This window comes from Electrona antarctica (genome assembly GCF_951216825.1).
Source record: "Electrona antarctica genome assembly, chromosome: 8".
In the NCBI taxonomy this organism is placed as follows: Eukaryota; Metazoa; Chordata; class Actinopteri; order Myctophiformes; family Myctophidae; genus Electrona; species Electrona antarctica.
Window position 1 is genome coordinate 21,459,391 of NC_136789.1, and position 21,064 is coordinate 21,480,454.

Consider the following 21,064-nt stretch of genomic DNA (forward strand, 5'->3'; position numbering starts at 1 on the left):
AACCCGATTTTGCCTTCATCTCCTCCTTCAGAATCATCCTCCCAATCCCCTGGATGGACAGATGGAGAGAGAAAAAGTAGAAGATATGCATGTATAATGGAATTATAGAAGTATGGGAAGCACTGCACGGTTGGATGAACAAATGGACAGAAAGATGATCCTTAAGGAAACTGAATATAAGTTGACGACAGGTTACAGTAAGTAACAGTCAAGAATTGAATTATTAGAGTTTAATAACGGAATGGCCTCCCTGTCCAATCTTGAACTACAGTATGGATATAGTAAGTTACTACGTGTGAATGAAGCCACTAAGGGAGGCTGCCGGCTGGCTGGGTCTAGTGTGGTGATATGGACTACACCTCAATCTGACCAAATGGAAGCAGTAACGCTTCACTGATCAGTCACCAATTAAAACCGGGAAAGCATCTGTGTCATTTTAGATTTTATATATTAAATAGAAACATTTGTTTAAAAAAAAAACTCTCAGGATTTAGAACAGTGGTTTAGAACAGTGGTTCCCAAAGTGGAGTCCGGGGACCCCTAGGGGTCCTTGAGGGAGTTCCAGGGGGTCCCCAGCTAAAGGATAGTTTGGAGCCAAATGGACCCTTATGGACCCCAGCGTGTCACTTCGTGCAGCGCTGCGTGCAAGCTTGTACATCTGCTATTTCTGAAAATATCAAAAATGTTTCAAGGACAGCTCCAGACTAAATAACATAGAGGCTCATTTTCCTACTTATATTGATCCCAAATGACTTGCCATGGGGTCTCGAGCCTACAGTAGCCTATATGTTATTTAGTACAAATCTTTTCTTCTGGGGGTCTCCCTGGCACAAAACATTTCAGATGGGGGTTCGCGACCAAATACATATCATTTTGGGGGGGTCCAGGATCCACTCTTTTTTTTGTTTGTTTTTTCTTTAATGTATTTCTATGGTCCAACTTTAATGATGTAAAATATGAGTGACTGAACGATACAAAACTACCTCCCTGACAAATTATCGCCAAGACAGTTTGTTTATTTTTGGACGACAATTCTTACATGAAGACGATGCTAAGATGACCCAATGTTATTCTCCATAAAGACATTACTTCCGTGACCCAGGGGATGAGCGCGTGAGGTCAGGACTTCAGTAGTCTGTAGGGGCGGCCGCAGCTGAGTGGGTAGAGAAGCCGTCAGGGAATTGGAAGGTCACCAGCTCGACCCTCAGTCAAAGTGCCTGAGCAAGACACCTACTGTAGCCTCGGGGACGTTTTGATTTCAAAGGGGGGAAAGAGCCAGGAAAAGTGGCAAAGGAGTGGGAGAGAACCGTGTATTTCGCTAACCAATAATATATAATAGTGCAGAGGGGTGTCGCTCCAAATTTGGTGAGTCAGTGTTCTCCGCTGTGTTCTACCGAGGAGGGGAGGGGGAGCGGGGGGAGGGGGAGAGGGAGGGGAGGCGGACTCATAGGTTGGTGAACCAATAGGGAGCCGGCGTTTGTTTCCAGCGCTAGTTTGATCCGCTCCTCTATGCCAAGAAAATCTGGGGTGCACTTACTGTAACCCCGAACAGACCCCCATGCTCTCATCTGAGGCATCTGAGCAGCACTCTGCTGGGTGAAGCACCCTAACAGACCTCCATGCTCTCATCTGAGGCATCTGAGCAGCACTCTGCTGGGTGAAGCACCCTAACAGACCTCCATGCTCTCATCTGAGCCATAACACTCTGCTGGGTGAAGCAGTAAAAGTTATTTACACCTGGCTCCCTCCACTCCTGAAAATACCCACTTTCCCTTAAAAAGGGAAAAACTGCCTGACATCTTACAATAAATGTATACTCTCTGTCCGTCTGTACTTCACATATCTCGAGAACATTATAATACCGTTAATAAAGCAAGGTTTTGACCAGCGACCCGTGCCTTAGAGGTGTTACGTGCAATACATAAAGGAAATAAATAGCTGTACTGTACTCTACTGTACGTGTGTGACAGCCGGTGTGTGTTTAGTAGAAAGACAGGAGAGAGAGTGTGTTTATGTGATTCAGATGTACCGAGAGAGAGGATAATGACCTACAGGAACCTCGCTTTGCATTCTGGGAAAAAAACACCATTTAATTAGATAGCTCATTAAACATTAACAGACACACGCGCACATGACCACAAACTATAGAGACACACGCACACGCACACGCACACACACACACACACACACACACACACACAAGCGCACACACACAAGCGCACACACACAAGCGCACACGCGCACACACAGGGCCTGAACATCCAAGCCCAGCCAACAGGGGGTGCAGCGGCCTTGAGAGAGACTTCAGCACCATGGACAGTTCAGACTTTTAGGTGTGCTGTTAGAAGGTATAATATAGCAATTTATTTTGTACTCTCTTACATTTGTACTTTGTACTCTCAAAGTTACAAATGCATTTTTATTTGTATTTATCAATTTATTTACTTACGAATTTCCTTTTTTGGGGGGAGGTTAAGTGGAGAGCAGTTTTCATTTTGATTAGCAAATTTAGATTTAGTCTTTTCAATACATGTTAATTTAGCTTTAGTCATATTTTAGTCATCTGAAATGTTTTAGTTTTAGTCTTAGGCGACTAAATATATGATTTTAGTAGATTTGTGGGGGACATGATGGCAATGTGTTTGTTGACTCAATTGTCAATATATTTACTCTTAGTTTTAATCATTGTTGCTTAGTTTTCATTTAGTTTTCGTCAGAAAAGGTAGTCGACAAACATTTTTCATCGTAAAAATGTTTCAGATTGGGGAGTGAGATACACCGGCCGGGAATCCAACCGGGGACTGTCTGTCAGGCAATAGAGCCCATGTGGTACGGCGCCCTAACCGCTCTGCAATCAGGATGCTCCATGCGGATCCATACATGAACACTGAGAATGTCACTGTGTGCATGTGATGAATCAGTGAGGCACTGCTTACACCTGGGAGGACTTGATTTGGTGACCTACATACTGGCTATAAAAGCTGGCAGCCTCTCCCCAGAAGGAGCTCACTGTCATTGGTGGTCGGAATGCTCTGCCATCCCTATTATGGATGGGCACGTTTTCCAAAATTCCGATCTACAAGCTCACGACTAGAGTGTGCATGTGTGTGTGTGTGTGTGTGTGTGTGTGTGTGTGTGTGTGTGTGTGTGTGTGTGTGTGGCATAAATTCAGATCTCCACAATGTAGTACAGACTTGTGTAGATCCTGCAGAAACATACATAAACAGGCATGGTTGGGCACACACACGCACGCACGCACGCACGCACGCAGCCACGCACAGGCACCAGGTAGTGCAGGGATGATTGAAAAGAGGAGACAGGTGGAAAATGATATTTTCTTTCCATACTCTGTTTAGATTGTGGTTCCATCCATCTTCCTCTCCTCCAGACGAAAACCTCCTCGCCCTGGAGACTGGGGAGAGACACACACACACACACACACACACACACACACACACACACACACACACACACACACACACACACACACACACACACACACACACACACACACACACACACACACACACACACACACACACACACACACACACACACACACACACACACACACACACACACACACACACACACACACACACACACGTGCGCACGCTTAGACAATAATGTTCATATGACATGAAAGAATGAAGCTTTAATCAGTAAAGCATTTTGAATAAAGTTAATTGAAAAGGAGAGAGAGAGAGAGAGAGGCAGAGAGAGAAGGAAAGCAGCAAAGAGAGAGAAGTCAATAAATAACTATAGCCAAAAGAATGTTCTTGACGGTGTCTATATTTACAGCGGGTGACCCCAGGGTGGAGTTGGTACAGTACATGCAGTGGGTACACAAGCACAGAGGTATGTAAGTACGTGTGCACAGAGGTGTGTAAGTGCTGTATGCGTGCAGAGAGGTGTGTAGGTGCGCGTGCACGAAGGTGTGTAGGCGTGTTGCTGTCAAGGTGTATGTCGTCACTGTCGTCAAGAAACCCTGTATCTCCAAATGTTAAAAAAAGAAATGTAATGCCCCACATCACTGTACAAGAATGTCCAGCTAAAAAAGTAGTGAGAATAGCAGATCTGCAAGCTCACAATGCATCACGACCACGACGCATTGTGAGCTTGCAGATCGGCTCTTTTCACCAAGTCTGAAGTATTTCGTGTCCTGAGAACAAAACGTTTTTAGACATGTAAAAGGTTTCCACCCGTCACCGACGATGTACACGCTGTGTACGATGTACACGCTGTGTACAATGTACACGCTGGCAGGTGTTGTGAGCTCTGTGCACGTTCATGCCCCTGTGTGCAAGCACCTATGGGTAGTACATGCAAGCATATATAGTGCTTGCAGACAGGTTCAGGTGCGTGCCTGTGTGTGTGTGTGTGTGTGTGTGTGTGTGTGTGTGTGTGTGTGTGTGTGTGTGTGTGTTGTGCATGTGCATTTGAGTGTGTGTTTGAGCCTTTTCACCCCTATTTCTGCAACTGTGTGTGTGTATTGATAGAGGGGGGGGGGCTTACCTTTAGGAGAACCAGTGTAGGGGAAGTAGTTCGAGTCTGGGTGGTAGATGTCATTACAGTTTGTAGAGGAGTTCACAAGATTTTCATTGGTTTTCTTGCCGACTGTTGGAGAGAGACAGAAATGGAGATGGAGAGAGAGAGAGAGAGAGAGAGAGAGAGAGAGAGAGAGAGAGAGAGAGAGAGAGAGAGAGACTGAGAACAGCATTTCAATTCAGAAACGGTGGCACTGCACTCAACTCATGCAATTTCACCATGACAGTAGGGCAGTTAATCAAAGATTACTGATTGATTTGAAAAATATATAATTGAAATGTCTTTACATCAATTAGCTGATAAATAATTGTGTAAGAGCCATAGCTCTCAACCAGATTCAATCTTCACAAACACCATCAACAGTATTACGCCTACGATAGTGTCGCTTGCCGTCAAGAGCCGCCCTACAAGCTCACAAAGCATTGCATCGCCACGATATACGACTATACGAATATAAATGACACTTTATTGTCATAGTAAAGACATGTCGTTTAACTTTAGTTGGAGTTGTTGTAGACTTTGCTTTGATGCGATGTTAGCTTTCCGAGTACCTCACACACTAAAGTGCTCCATTATTTGAACTCCGGAATGTTCAAATTCACCCCGCAGAGCTGAGGTGGCGTGGTCGTAATGGAGAGAGTCTGACATATACCGGTAAGCAGAGAGAGGCAGGGAGATTGGTCAGCAGTCTGCAGAGGGCCAGTCAGTAAATCGTACAGAGGTGGAGGTAAGGCGCAGTAACTCTGTCAGATCTGTCACCTGACTGTTGATGGATGACCGCAACCGTTTGTCTCCTCTCTCTCTCTCTTCAGCTCTGTCTGACTTTTTATCACCCCCACCCCGCCCCACACACACACACACACACCTGTTTTGTTGAACTTGATACCCTTTCCACCACCTATGCTCTCATCTCTACCTCCACTCCTTCTCTCCTTAAAGAGTCCAATTTAGTTTGATTAAAGGCTGATTTTGGTTTAATGCGGTTGGTTTAATTCATTGTATTTCAATTCAATGCAGTTTAGTTTCAAACTATTTAAGTCAATTCAATTCAACTCTACTCCATTAACACAATCAGTGCCGGGATTTGGCGCTAGAGTGCCAGAAGATATGGGAGATTTTACTCTGAAAAGCCCCGCCTTCCGTTCCCCCCAAAAAACGGGAGGCATAATGTTGCTTGCTTACCTCGCGATGATTACGCTAAAGTCTCTCTAGAAGCATTAATATGTTGAAGTCAGAAATTAAGACAGAAGTATGCTCTTTTGGTCAAAACCATGGAAAGCTCCCTAGATTAGGAGATACACAAGGCATTCTTTCTGAGTCGTAAACAAGGAAGTGAACGGCAGCGCACATGCGCGAACAGCCAGGAGTATGGTGCAGAAGGAGAGGCCAACCCCCCCAAAAAAAAAAAAAAACGTTATGACGTGTGTGTACACGTCCACTGGATCCAACGGTTGGATTAGATATGACGTTTGTACACGTCCTATGGTCTGAATGTGAACAGGAAAGCATCCGTCATTTTAGATTTTAGCATTGGCTACTCAAAAAGAGCAGATATACTATACCACGAAAGGCAAAAATACGTTAGAGAACTACTGATTTAGAAGGCATTTGTAGAATTAACTCAGGAGAGGATCTACAGGTAGCCTGGGCCCAGCCAGATCGACAGCTTCCCCCACCATCCATAATATGGTGGTGTCATAATATGGCATCCATGAAAACTACTGATTCGACCGGGGCGCAACACAGCAGCCGCACCTGACCGTGGCCAGTTTGGGCCAGCGTCATTATTCCGACGGTGCGTTGGTCTGACTCCCCATTACTAACCCTGCCTCTAACCCTAACCCTAACGGCACGCAAAGCCACGTTGTCGGACTAATGTGCCGTCGGAATTACGAGCAGATCCTGGCCAGTCTACGGTACTTGTGATTCCAACAAATGTCATTCAGACACGATTGAGAAGCGTCACAGAAGTGGTGAGAGGCGTGCTCCCCCAAAAATACATGTAATTTATATTGACATCATCCACCGGTCATCAAAATATCTTTAAAGACTCTTTCCTGACTTTTTCCAGGCACAGTGATCACTAGACATGTTCTGCATCCACTACTGCCTTAACCATCCCTAAAAGTTAACATAAGGTGGACATAAGAACACTGTAGGGACAGACAGCAGGAAACCTGACTGTAGATAATCTGAGAGGGTCATAGGACCACAATGGAAACAAGCCCCCAGGACTTATTTGTGTTATCCTCTTAGCCCAAGTGTCACTGTACTACATGTTTGACTAATAAAGTATTCAATCAATCAGTCAATCAAAAGGGAAACCGTGTAGGAGAGAGAGAGACAGTGAGATTCAGTCCTTGGGGTACAATGCATTGAAGTTTTGAAGACGGTAAGGACAGCCTTGTCACACCTCTGTTCTGCAGAACAGAGGTAGTCGTAATAACAATGTGACTTCCATGCCTTGAATAACTTACAAAACCCTCTCTGTTTCTCCATGCAGAGGAAAAAGTGGAGGCCATCACTGTATCTCAACAGTTCAATCGATCAAGTATTACACTGCCTGAAGTGGCATCTTTCTTACAAAAAGAGCAAGCATAAAGAAAGGCGTAGTCTAACTCTGACAGGATTATAAAAACAACACAGCGGGGAAAGCTGTCAAAAATGGCCCCATGCAGTGAAGCCTTACCTTGTCTCTTATAGATGGGAGGCTTCCTGTAGATATTGCTCTCATCAGAGGCTGGGAAGACAAAATATGCAGAGTCAGACGGAGGAGGAAAAAAAGAAAAGAACAGAAGTGATGACAGAAGAGGAGAGGATGCCTGCTTTACATACAGGGACTCCCTCAATCACCCAAACCCTCATGGAGCCTTCAAACACCTTATGAGTTGCGAACGTGCGAGTTGCAAATTACAGCCGTCACAGCCATAAAAGGTGACAGCATGTTGGACAGACAGCTATAGCAGAAGCAGTGCTGCGCATTCAGACAGCCTGATTGACATGTAGAGAGGCTGATTAGAGCAGACAGACAGACAGACAGACAGACAGACAGACAGACAGACAGACAGACAGACAGACAGACAGACAGACAGACAGACAGACAGACAGACAGACAGACAGACAGACAGACAGACATTTGAAGAATGTTGGCTGGGACATTTGAAGAAATAAAAAGCGTAATTATTGTTAAGCGATACAAAGGAAGGCATGGAGCCATTAGCAATGCTCACTCCTGACTTTGGAAGACAACTGACTCTGTACACTTTTCCCACATTACTCTTTAATTCAGTGCTACAAGCAGGCAGACTGCAAGCATGAAAAGAAGAACAAACCGCATATCACCATGCAACAGAAAATAAAAATACATAAATTGAGCTGTGATTATGTAGTGCTTCCAGCAAAACCAAGTGAGACCAATGTTAATGCTACTGTACATCAGCCGAACACAGCCAGTAACAGCCAAAAGCTGCACCAGACCACAAACATACCCCAAACAAACATCCATGATCCTGCAAAAAACATGACACATACTGTAGGCAACACTGGGAACAGCCAGTGGTGGGAAAAGTAAAGTACTAAATTAAAGGTACCAATACTGCGAAATACTCTTACAAATACTGTTACAAGTAAAAGTCTGGAATTCAGAATTTACTTGAGTAAAAGTACAAAAGCATTGGTATCAAAAAAGTCCTCATTGTGCAGAATGTCCCGTTTCACAAGTTATCATGACAAAAAAAATATAAAATGTTTTGTAATAATATTTCCAAATCTACAAAGTTTTATAATAATTGTATAGTGGAGTAAAACGTACTCTGGGATGTAGTGGAGTAGAAGTGAAAGCATATACAAATTGTAAATACTCATATAAAAAATGGTACTTAAGTATACAGTAAATAAATGTACTTAGTTACTTTCCACCACTGGGAACAGCGTGGCACACCAACACTGCCAGCGCTACAGCGCTTCCATTCCCACCGGGCTATCCATAGTGAAAATGCATTGAGCCGTCATACTGTGGAGCACTTTGGATAAAAGCATCTGCCCAACAGCAATCTGTTAGATGCAGGGAAGGGAAGGCTCTGGCAGAGCTGACAGGGAGCTAAGCGCCACATAGAACCTCTGGCAGAGCTGACAGGGAGCTAAGCACCACATAGAACCTCTGGCAGAGCTGACAGGGAGCTAAGCACCACATAGAACCTCTGGCAGAGCTGACAGGGAGCTAAGCACCACATAGAACCTCTGGCAGAGCTGACAGGGAGCTAAGCGCCACATAGAACCTCTGGCAGAGCTGACAGGGAGCTAAGCGCCACATAGAACCTCTGGCAGAGCTGACAGGGAGCTAAGCGCCACATAGAACCTCTGGCAGAGCTGACAGGGAGCTAAGCGCCACATAGAACCTCTGGCAGAGCTGACAGGGAGCTAAGCGCCACATAGAACCTCTGGCAGAGCTGACAGGGAGCTAAGCGCCACATAGAACCTCTGGCAGAGCTGACAGGGAGCTAAGCGCCACATAGAACCTCTGGCAGAGCTGACAGGGAGCTAAGCGCCACATAGAACCGGAGAGAAAGAATGAGGAGCCGAGAGATGGATTGAAGGCTGGAGTAAGAGGAGGGCACAATGGAGGGGAACCAAAGGAAATAGTTTAACTAAAAAAACAAAACAGCCATTAAGAGTAAAGAGAGCATGAAGAACTGAGAGAGGGTTTAGAAAGAGAGATGAATAAGAAAAAGGAGCAATGGAACAACATGGTGAACGCAGGTAACGCGTAGGCTACTTCAAAACAACTTTTTTTGTTTGTTTGTTTTTTTTGGGGGGGGGGGGGAGTGACTGAACAAGTTCTCTGAAGACGAGATGATTTTATATTTGCTGCTGCTCCGCTTTGAATCTCTCTATCTCTCAAATCTCTCTTCAAACTACTGTATGTACCACGGACAATGTGTGTGTTATGTTAATTAATTGCCATCTGGCTCAGAGATGGATTATAGAGGTTTGTGTACCACCTAACCTCTTCAAACGACCCTCCTTCGCCACCCAGCCTGGCGAAGGCCAGGAGGAGCATCCTTTTTTAGTACATTTTTATACCATGGTGGTCATGGAGAACACTCATCTCTGACTGGACCTTTGACGTGGCAGCCTCATCACTATTCTAAATCACTACGCATAATCGCATTAGTTCTGGCAGGACATGATAGTCTTGCCTCATGCACTGAGCACCGACTGATTCCTGCCAAGCCCCGCCCCCTATCAGCTGACGCTCATCTGTCAGTCTGTCACTCTTTATAATGGCTTCTTCTTGCCTACTGGATTCCTGTTACAGCATACAGCACACAGGCCTCCTTCATTATGCTCATCTGATTTTATCACCGTCGTTGTCTCTGTTGTGTCTTTGCTCTGTGTGCCTGTGGCATTCCATGTATGGCAGGGCGATGTCATGGCAGGGAGATCCCAGAATAAAGCCACGCCACCAAAGATAATAACTACAATGTATTATTATTGTTCTTAAAGGAGTAGTTCAGGCAAAAAAATGACTTATTTTCTATTATTCACACCCCATGAAGCCTTTTGATTTTGTCGCATTCTTGAGCCAATAATATGTATGACTGGCGGATAGTGGATACTGACCAGCCATCAAATTATTTGCGACAAAAACATCTCCATGAATTCAAGGCTTCATGGGGGTGTGTAAGTGACTGGAAAAATAAGAATTGCTTTGGGTAAACTGCTTCTTTAATATGCAATTAAGTTGTTTTCTTCTGACAGTGGTCCTTACAGAATGACAGCAATAAATAATGGCGAAAACCGATCCTAATTTGATATGAAATATATACCGATAGCTAATTGTATTGATGTCATTTAATTGTCTGCCAAGGCAAGGACAGATTAAATTCACTGCAAGCTCACCAAAGTCTTGAATAAACAACCCTTAGTCCCTAAGAATCCACTCCATATGGGAATAGAGTAGACACTAGACAGCATTAGCTGACTATCCGACGAGAAGCAGATTAGCGCTCGGATCTGTATGTCGAGGTTAGATGTTCAAAGGGTAAAGGGGAAGGTCAAGAATGAAAGCCGACCAGGGGGCGAGGAGGACATACGCTGGGCCTTAAAACATTACGTAAGGCATTAGGGGCTAAGAGGAGTGTTCTTGGAGAATGGAGGGGTTAGTGTAGGGGTGAAATCTGAGAATGGAGGGGTTAGTGTAGGGGTGAAATCTGAGAATGGAGGGGTTAGTGTAGGGGTGAAATCTGGGTGGGAATGAGGGCATTATGGTTATGGACAGAATGGTTACTTGATGAAAAGATTAGGCTCTAGGCGTGAGTTTGGATGTTAAAGGGGTTAGGGCACACAGCAATATCTCCAGTGTTCATTGAAATTGCAGAAAGCAGAGCTGTATAAAAACTCCACCAGTTTCTAAAAGTCCACATCATTCGTTGAACCCTTCCAATGGACAAACTGGGCTGAATAACACCCACCCTCAAAGCCATTTCAATTTCGTGTGAAATGAGGGGGGCTCTTATCATTGCTCAGACACATATGACATGAATTCTCCATTCATTGTCAATGGGAATTAAATCTTTGTGTAGGACAAATATAGCCGATTTGCTCGTCCACATACTGTGACGTAAATGCTCCATTCATTGTCAATGGGAATTTAATGTTTGTGTAAGACGGAAATCTACACTAATAGCTGAATATAAAGTAGGAGGGGCTAGCACCCCTCAAAAAAAATCTACATGTGAACAAACAATATTGTTCAGTTCTTCTCTACTCTGGTCTATATACTTTGTTGAACAACAAATATTTTTGACATTTCTCAATTACAATGTGCCTATAATGACATGCCCCCAAAGTGGTTAATAACACTGGAATATTGCTGTGTTAGATGTTAGGGCTCTGAGGTGGAGAGGTTAGGGGTTGCAGCTCAAGTGATTGTTTGTTGCTGGTTTTCTTTTTCTTTCTTGTTTGGAATGACAGCCTACCTGGTACATGGAAATGCTTTGGGGCTTGGTAGGTGGTGGTGATGGTGGGTGTGGCAGACCTGGGGTCTAGCTGACTGTGATAGGGTGAACTCCTGCCACTCTCACTGCCTGCAGCCAGTCCAGCCAATCACAGTGAGAGAGAGCAAGAGAGTGTGAGCGACAGCATGACCTGCCTCCCCCAAGATAGACAAACTGACACACAGACCAAGAGGATGAAGGTGGAATGAGCATTTCATTGATTTGGAGCGTGTGTGTGTGTGTGTGTGTGTGTGTGTGTGTGTGTGCGCGCGTGCGTGTGTGTGTGTGTGTGTGCGTGTGTGTGTGTGTGTGCGAGTGCGTGCGCGTGTGTGTGTGTGTGTGCGTATGCGTGTGTGTGTGTGTGTGTGTGTGTGTGTGTGTGCGTATGCGTGTGCGTGTGTGTGTGTGTGTGTGTGTGTGTGTGTGTGTGTGTGTGTGTGTGTGTGTGTGTGTGTGTGTGTGTGATTACCAGGGTGATAGTAGTTCAGTGGGGAGCCTCCTTGTCGACTGTGTGATGGGGAGTCAGTGTATGCAGGGCTGGAGGAACGCCTCGTTCTCAACTCCACACTCTCCAACAGGTCCTGGGAGTTATTTACATGCATGATTTATACAGAATGCTTACAGTGGACAGTTGTTCAATATTGTTCACGTGGCAATGTTGTCCCCGTCATTTTTCCGCTAAGTGAGCAAGAGAGAGAGAGGGAGAGACTGAGAGAGAGGGAGAGACTGAGAGAGAGAGAAAGAGAGAGACCTTTGCCCTTTAACGAAGCCTTTATTTAACCTTTTGTTTACCCTCAAACATTCATTAAGATAGGTAAACAAATTGCATGTTTTGGGCACTCACAATAATATAAAATTATTTATAATTTTGTATTTATTTTATTTTTCTCCTCCTCTAAAGAGACTCTTGATCAAGAGACGTTCTCTTGTCCCCACGTCTCTAGTATGTATCTAGTATGTAAACTCTGTTCTGAGACCAGCTGAGACCAGCCCTTTAGCCATGAGTTCAGCTTAGTCTGACCCTGCTCCCTGCATTCTGTTCCTCCTAGTGAGTCAGATGCTCATTTTTGCCTGCACGATTACATTTTTTTTGCAATCCCACCCTTCTCTTTTGTGAGGCTTTGTACTTTGTACTTTGTACTGGCCCAAGAATTTAAATGACATCATTAAGCATTGAAACTTTCAAACCATCTTTGTAGCAGCGCAAACAGAGAGAGAGAGAGAGAGGGGGGGGGCTCTAGCCATGCTGCTTACCTGGGAGTATGGAGACAGGGATCCCAGGGACTGAGAAAATAAAAAGAAGAAGAAGAACCTTTCATCCAATGACCATGATATATCCTATATTTTCAGAGCAGTTTGGTTCTGTATCTGCAAGTCAACACTGCAATGTAACGCTCAATGACCTCAGACTGTCGGCTGCGTTGTATACCGATTCATGCATTAAGCCTAATCTATACTCAGTCACACAATGGTGTAACAATTTCACACCCCATGAAGCCTTGAATTCGTGGAGATTATTTTTGTTTTTGTCTCCTACCATTAGCATCTTTTCGCCGGTCAACAAATGATTGGCTTATAGGAATGCGACGAAAACAAAATAAATCTCCATGAATTCATGTGGTGTGTAATTGATACCTGGTACAAAATACATTGTTGCTGATGTTTTGGGTGAACTACTGCTTTAAGGCATGTTTAGGCACATACATGAACGATGCACTTGTTTTTAATGTGTTTGTGAAATCATGGAGATGTGAATGAATGAATGAATGAATGAATGAATGAATGAATGAATGAATGAATGAATGAATCTTTATTTTCGTGTCTTGTCATAAAGACCCATCCTTTACGGGATTATAAGACACCAAAAACATAAATGAAAAATATCACATTCACTTCCAAGTTCCCACGCAGAAACTGCACAAAATATTTGTTTAAATAGTAATTGTCCGTATGTCCCCATGCATGCTTTCTCTATATATTCTGCACGTGCAAATATCTTGTGTTCAAAAACTAACAAACTCAGCTCAAGCTCAGCCAAAACATGTGTGTTTTGGCTGAGCTAGGTAGATGTACAGTAGTAGTCTGTGGGTGTGTCTAACAGAGGTACCTCTGGGGACCCATAGAGACTATTTTGAGATTGAGGAAGAAAGATATGGGACCCCACTGTAGATGTTAATTTCCCATGCAGGAGACCCAGGCAACACATCATGAGCTGTAATGCGGTCGCTTAATGCTAGGTTGGGCACAGAGCCAGCCGTCATCATTGTTACCAATTTCATCGTCGTGTTGTTTCATTGCGTAGTGTGTAAATCACAGCCAACATCATGTAAATACGTGACCACAGTTTGAAACGATTTAAATAATGGGTTCACCCCAAACCCCTAAGTGAACTGTACGCGTGGTCACTTATGAGGAAGGCCACTTGGGTCAAGTAGGACCTCTATCTCTCACAGCCTCCACCAAGCCTTCCACTTACTGCTATTAGGTCGACGCTACGGTCCAAACTGCCCTGTACAAAGAATATAGTATTCCTTCTGTGATCATCACTCTGAACAAATTAAAACTGGAGCGTTTTTAACACTGTGTGTGTGTGTGTGTGTGTGTGTGTGTGTGTGTGTGTGTGTGTGTGTGTGTGTGTGTGTGTGTGTGTGTACCTGCCCGCAGCTGTAGCCCTCCAGTGCGTCCTCAGAGAGGTGTGTGTGTGCATGGTAGGCCTGGTATGGGATGACGTCGGGTCTCTGGATGTCGTAGATGGCTTTGACCCGAGGCAGCGCTGCCAGGTTCTTGTATCCCGGAACACCACTGTCTGCCTTAGTCTGAGGAGACAGAGAGAAACACACTGTCTGCCTTAGTCTGAGGAGACAGAGAGAAGCACACTGCAACATGACACAAACATATGGCCACAGACAAGCGCACGCACACACACTTAGTCATTAATTCCCCCCACCATACACGCACACGCACGCATGCACACACGCACGCACGCACGCACGCACGCACGCACACGCGCAGCCTGTCAAAGACAAGCCTGTCTAGAGGCAGTATTGTTGATTGTATCTATCTATCTATCTCTCTCTCTCTCCACGCACACACGCACGCACGCACGCACGCACGCACGCACGCACGTTTGTCTATTTGTTATGTTGTACTATTATGCTTCCCTTCGGGGACCAAATAAAGATGGATCTGAAGATGCATAATGTACAGTATAAATAGAGGTAGAGAGAGATCAAGAGGGACAGCAAGGCACAGAATCTAAACAGACATACACTCTACGGAAAATACAGAAAGAAAACAAGCAGACAGACAGAAGAGGAGAAGACAGAAGAGGGAATAGTTTTCCAGCGTGGTGGTCACAGCTCGTAGCTCAAATCTCTGTTGGTTAGGGTTTGATTGACAGGACCGACAGTGAGAGTTGACACGGAGGGGGTACAGTAACTATATGACAGGATGTACTCACATAGACCAGGTGGCGAGGAGATCCCAGGCTGGAGCCTGGAGGCGAGATGGACGCAGTCTCAGATGTGCGTCTCAACTGGTAGACACGCACACACACGCACACACAGACACACCCACACACGCACGCACGCGCGCGCGCACGCACACAAGTACAAAGTGTAAGTGACAGACAGAGCATGAAAACTGACCAACCCTAACATAAGTTAATAAACTGTTTCCAAAAAAGTAGGTTGATATGCATGTTTGGGTCGTGGACAATTTTATGGGTCGCAAATAAATGTCCCCCCTTTTCTCATTTCCTTTAAAAACAATATAAATTATTTCAAAAGATTGTTTGATTATTGTGATTTGTGATATTTGTGACAATAACGGATCTACAAGCTCGCAATGCAGCGCAAAGCGACATGTTGTGAGCTTGTAGATCTGTTGTTTTTATAGTTTGGGCAAATGTGATCTAACCCAGACAACAACAGATGATGGCAGACAGACAGACTCACCCTCAGCTTTCTCTCTAATCGTGTGGCTTCCTTACACACTGGGTGCCAAACCTCAGAACCTGCAACACACACACACACACACACACACACACACACACACACACACACACACACACACACACACACTTATATTACTATACCGTTCATCGGGTATCAGTCATTGCTTGAAGGATTTCCTTCCATTGATTACAGCTTAGGCCATATACCCAAAACTTAGATTTTTAACATAACAGATCAACCTCAAGTCCTCATCATAAAATAAGCCCCTCAAAAGGGACATGAGAGACATTTGGCTCTCAAAAAAGTGGAGCAAGAGGACACACCCAGTATTCCTACAGTCTAAGCCCAGTGGGTTAGTTTAGTGTGTGTGTGCGGGGAGGGGAGGGGAGGGGAAGGGAGGGGAGGGGAGAGGAGGTCCATAACGTTTTATAGGATACGAACATGAAGGATAGATCAGCATTTCTCAGCTAGAGCTATCCATCATGTGCCCATCTCTCTCTTTTTCACACGCGCATGCATGCACGTCCGCATTCATGCACACACGCACGTCCGCACGCACGCACGCACGCACGCACGCACGCACGCACGCACGCATGCACGCACACCAGTCTGTCGAGAGGCAGTATGTTACATGTAATGACATGGGTTGTATTTCTCTCCTCCCTACACTGAGAAGGACAAAGATAGCATGAGAGAGAGAGAGAGAGAGAGAGAGAGAGAGAGAGAGAGAGAGAGAGAGAGAGAGAGAGAGAGAGAGAGGAAGAAGGACAGAGAGAGAATGACAGGGACGGGCAGACAGATAAGAGAGGTAGACACTGACAGCAGGACGGAGAGATGACAGAGCAATATGGACAGATGGACAGAGAGAGCAGAGATATAGACAGAGACAGCAGGGGATAGAATGAGAGAGAAAGAGAGAGAGTAAGGGAGAGATGATGAATGAAGGAAGGACAAGGAGAAAACAGAGTGAAAAAGAGAAATGGAGAGAGGGAAAGAGAGAGAGAGATAGAGAAGAACAGAGGGCGGGTGGGGAACGAAGCAAAGACAGGATAAGACAGAGAAAGAAAGATATACAGTGGGCCTATAAGAGAGAGAGAGAGAGAGAGAGAGAGAGATAGAGAGAGAGAGAGAAAGGAGGGGTGCCAAAGACAGACGGACAAAGACCAGAGCAACATGCAGGCAGGATGGTAAAATCTATTAAATTTAGCTGGTAGCAATAAAGCACTGCAGGATGTTAATATATGCATATAGTTGCATACAGATCTGATAATGATAATGCCACTAATACATCCGCTTCCGCGCGCGCACGCACGCACGCACGCACGCACGCACGCACGCACGCACGCACGCACGCACGCACGCACGCACGCACGCACGCACGCACGCACGCACGCACGCACGCACGCACGCACGCACGCACGCACGCACGCACGCACGCACGCACGCACGCACGCACGCACGCACACACACACACACACACACACACACACACACACACACACACACACACACACACACACACACACACACACACACACACACACACACACACACACACACACACACACACACACACACACACACACACACACACACACTTATATATTATACTAGGCCAATTCAGTATCATTTTGTGATGCTTTGTATATCTGTTGCTCACTGCAAAGGGCGAGGTCGCTGTGCGCGCATCCGCCTCGTTGGCGGCAGACTGTTGGGCGAGCGCTGGCGCTTTGGCATGGGGGGGTCAGATCAACATGGAATGAATTCTGTACTGGCTATAGTGTATAAGGAGCATGTCTTGAGTATACAGGGTTTGATGAGGTCAGACATATGTTATGACAGAACAGGTCGGCTCCATATATGGAGATCTAAGGGTGGTAGTGGGGACATTCTCTTGAGTGTATTCATGAGGGCCAAGTCTACATTTTTTGGGTCCTGTTGAGAACTCTAGTTTTCGCCGGCTGCCGGGCACGGCTGCACTAATAACTTTGGGCAGGCCCGTCTAGAGTTTGAATGGACAGGTATCAGTCAAAAGGGAGGGTATCTGGAGAACTCGCCAGTTTACCAACTCGCCACGATTTAGTGCATTTTAGTTTTACTTCACCTTCATTTAAATTGCATTGAATTGAGAGAGAGAGGATAGTTGTTTAGAGTTAACATTAGAGAAAGTAGGAATGCTAAAAGTTTAAACACCAAAGTACCGAAACAATGTAATTCATTATTCATTCCTGAAATGGTAGGCCTACTTATCATTGGTATTCACATACAGTACTCACCTTTTTATCTTCTAGCTGCCCATTTAATTGCACAAAATAATTTGATCACTTTGGAAATGAACTATAACATCTGTGAGTTTGACATACTACACTGATGAAGACAGCATGTTAGCATAACGATGAAGGCATTGATGAAGAACTTTCGCCATGGCGACTTGGTAAACTGGCGAGTTCTCCGGTATCCAAAGGGAGACATCGAAGAGGAAGGACGGATGGGGGAAGGATCAACATATGGAATGTCAGAACAGGTTCCGACATATATCCATATATGGAGATCTAAGGGTTTGAGGTCAGATGTGAAGTTGCTGGCCAATATTGATGACTTCAGGGATCTCCATATGGGCTTAATTGCGACAGCAGAGCTCATTTACTATGACATCAGATGTCATATTGATGTCACGAGACCTGGGCACCATACAGTATATGGGGGCTTTCCCATGTATGGGGATTTTGAGTGATACACCGACGGGAATTGCACGTTTTCATAGTAAATGCTTTGGTCGCCAAAAAAATGCAGTTGTAGCTTTGTAGCTTTGCATCTGGAAGTTGAACCCAGCTGAGCTTCAATTTGCAGCAGCTACAAACGTCGGATGCATCTTTGCATCTTCATGTGGCTGGCTTCAATTGACAATGAATGGTAGACTGTATCTTTGCATCTGCCCATGTGAACACAGCTTATCATGATGCTATCACCGCTATAAATCTGACCTGAACACACGCACATGCACGCACGCACACACACACACACACACACACACACACGCAGACACACATGCAGACACACATGCAGACACACATGGACATTCAGTCGCACATACCCATAACAATGCTCACTGTGTCTCATTATGTCAATATAATGCAGGGGTATTAGGAGTGCGTGCACATGCTAACAACCAACCCTGACGCATGAGCGTGCATGCACACTAGCACATAACACACACAAAATCAATACTCCAGACACAAACCATGCATGGTGATTCAGTAACCACCACCCGCCCCCCCCCCCCTCCATCCCACCCACAATCCCCCGCCCCGCGTTGGCTGATAATACAGCCTGCAGGGCCTGAGTCCCTCGCTGTGCCAGATGGAGAGAACTTAACTACTGTTACAAAAGCCACCTCTGCCTTATTTACAAAGACCTTTAGTATTTTATTGGCTTTGTGCAAAACCGTTATAAACAAGACAAACATATGCACAAATACCCCCCCCCCCCCCCCCCCGCTAATCTACGCAGGTGTGAAGGCAGTCAGCGGTACCGATTGGTGCCTTTAAAACATCAGTGACAGTGGCATCTGCTTAAATTGCTCGTGGTATACTTTGTAGCCTCAGTCAACAATCACACCAACGGTGCGCGCAAACTGCATGCTTTCTGCATGCATGTCGTTTAACGTCATTTAATGCAATCAGATAGGACCTTTGTGTTTGGATGTATGAGCTATCAAGGCCAGAACAGTAGGTTTGTGCCACTCAGTAGGCGTTCCCGCATAACTTCCGGGTATGATGATGATGTCACGCGCATACCCTCTATACTGCAGGAGAGACAGACAGACAGACATACCCTCTATACTGCAAAGAGAGACAGACAGACATACATACCCTCTATACTGCAGGAGAGACAGACAGACAGACATACCCTCTATAGTGCAGGAGAGACAGACAGACATACCCTCTATAGTGCAGGAGAGACAGACAGACATACCCTCTATACTGCAGGAGAGACAGACAGACATACCCTCTATAGTGCAGGAGAGACAGACAGACAGACATACCCTCTATAGTGCAGGAGAGACAGACAGACATACCCTCTATACTGCAGGAGAGACAGACAGACAGACAGACCCTCTATACTGCAGGAGAGACAGACAGACATACCCTCTATACTGCAGAGAGACAGACAGACATACCCTCTATACTGCAGGAGAGACAGACAGACATACCCTCTATACTGCAGGAGAGACAGACAGACATACCCTCTATACTGCAGGAGAGACAGACAGACATACCCTCTATACTGCAGGAGAGACAGACAGACATACCCTCTATACTGCAGGAGAGACAGACAGACATACCCTCTATACTGCAGGAGAGACAGACAGGCATACCCTCTATACTGCAGGAGAGACAGACAGACATACCCTCTATACTGCAGGAGAGACAGACAGACATACCCTCTATACTGCAGAGAGACAGACAGACATACCCTCTATACTGCAGAGAGACAGACAGACATACCCTCTATACTGCAGAGAGACAGACAGACATACCCTCTATACTGCAGGAGAGACAGACAGACATACCCTCTATACTGCAGGAGAGACAGACAGACAGACATACCCTCTATACTGCAGGAGAGACAGACAGACATACCCTCTATAGTGCAGGAGAGACAGACAGACATACCCTCTATACTGCAGAGAGACAGACAGACATACCCTCTATACTGCAGGAGAGACAGACAGACATACCCTCTATACTGCAGGAGAGACAGACAGACATACCCTCTATACTGCAGGAGAGACAGACAGACATACCCTCTATACTGCAGGAGAGACAGACAGACATACCCTCTATACTGCAGAGAGACAGACAGACAGACAGACATACCCTCTATACTGCAGAGAGACAGACAGACAGACAGACATACCCTCTATACTGCAGAGAGACAGACAGACATACCCTCTATACTGCAGGAGAGACAGACAGACATACCCTCTATAGTGCAGGAGAGACAGACAGACATACCCTCTATACTGCAGGAGAGACAGACAGACATACCCTCTATAGTGCAGGAGAGACAGACAGACATACCCTCTATACTGCAGAGAGACAGACAGACAGACAGACATACCCTCTATACTGCAGAGAGACAGACAGACAGACAGACATACCCTCTATACTGCAGAGAGACAGACAGACAGACAGACATACCCTCTATACTGCAGAGAGACAGACAGACAGACATACCCTCTATACTGCAGGAGAGACAGACAGACATACCCTCTATACTGCAGAGAGACAGACAGACAGACAGACATACCCTCTATACTGCAGAGAGACAGACAGACAGACATACCCTCTATACTGCAGGAGAGACAGACAGACATACCCTCTATACTGCAGGAGAGACAGACAGACATACCCTCTATACTGCAGAGAGACAGACAGACAGACATACCCTCTATAGTGCAGGAGAGACAGACAGACATACCCTCTATACTGCAGGAGAGACAGACAGACATACCCTCTATAGTGCAGGAGAGACAGACAGACATACCCTCTATACTGC

General features: G+C 45.5%; 1 protein-coding gene across 1 annotated transcript in view; it reads right to left on the reverse strand.

The window, feature by feature from the left end:
- The window catches only part of LOC306928389 (actin-binding LIM protein 3-like), a 72,717-nt gene that overhangs the window by 11,403 nt on the left and 40,250 nt on the right, over positions 1-21,064 (reverse strand). Inside the window, exons 8-17 of the mRNA XM_079508447.1 lie at positions 15,503-15,561; positions 15,007-15,081; positions 14,201-14,362; positions 12,801-12,830; positions 12,016-12,127; positions 11,529-11,636; positions 7,238-7,288; positions 4,516-4,617; positions 3,348-3,412; positions 1-49 (exon numbers count right to left, since the gene is read on the reverse strand). The exon at positions 1-49 is cut by the window's left edge and continues 93 nt beyond it. Coding sequence (XP_079364573.1) covers positions 1-49; positions 3,348-3,412; positions 4,516-4,617; positions 7,238-7,288; positions 11,529-11,636; positions 12,016-12,127; positions 12,801-12,830; positions 14,201-14,362; positions 15,007-15,081; positions 15,503-15,561 — 813 coding nt within the window. The remainder of the gene's footprint in view (positions 50-3,347; positions 3,413-4,515; positions 4,618-7,237; positions 7,289-11,528; positions 11,637-12,015; positions 12,128-12,800; positions 12,831-14,200; positions 14,363-15,006; positions 15,082-15,502; positions 15,562-21,064) is intronic.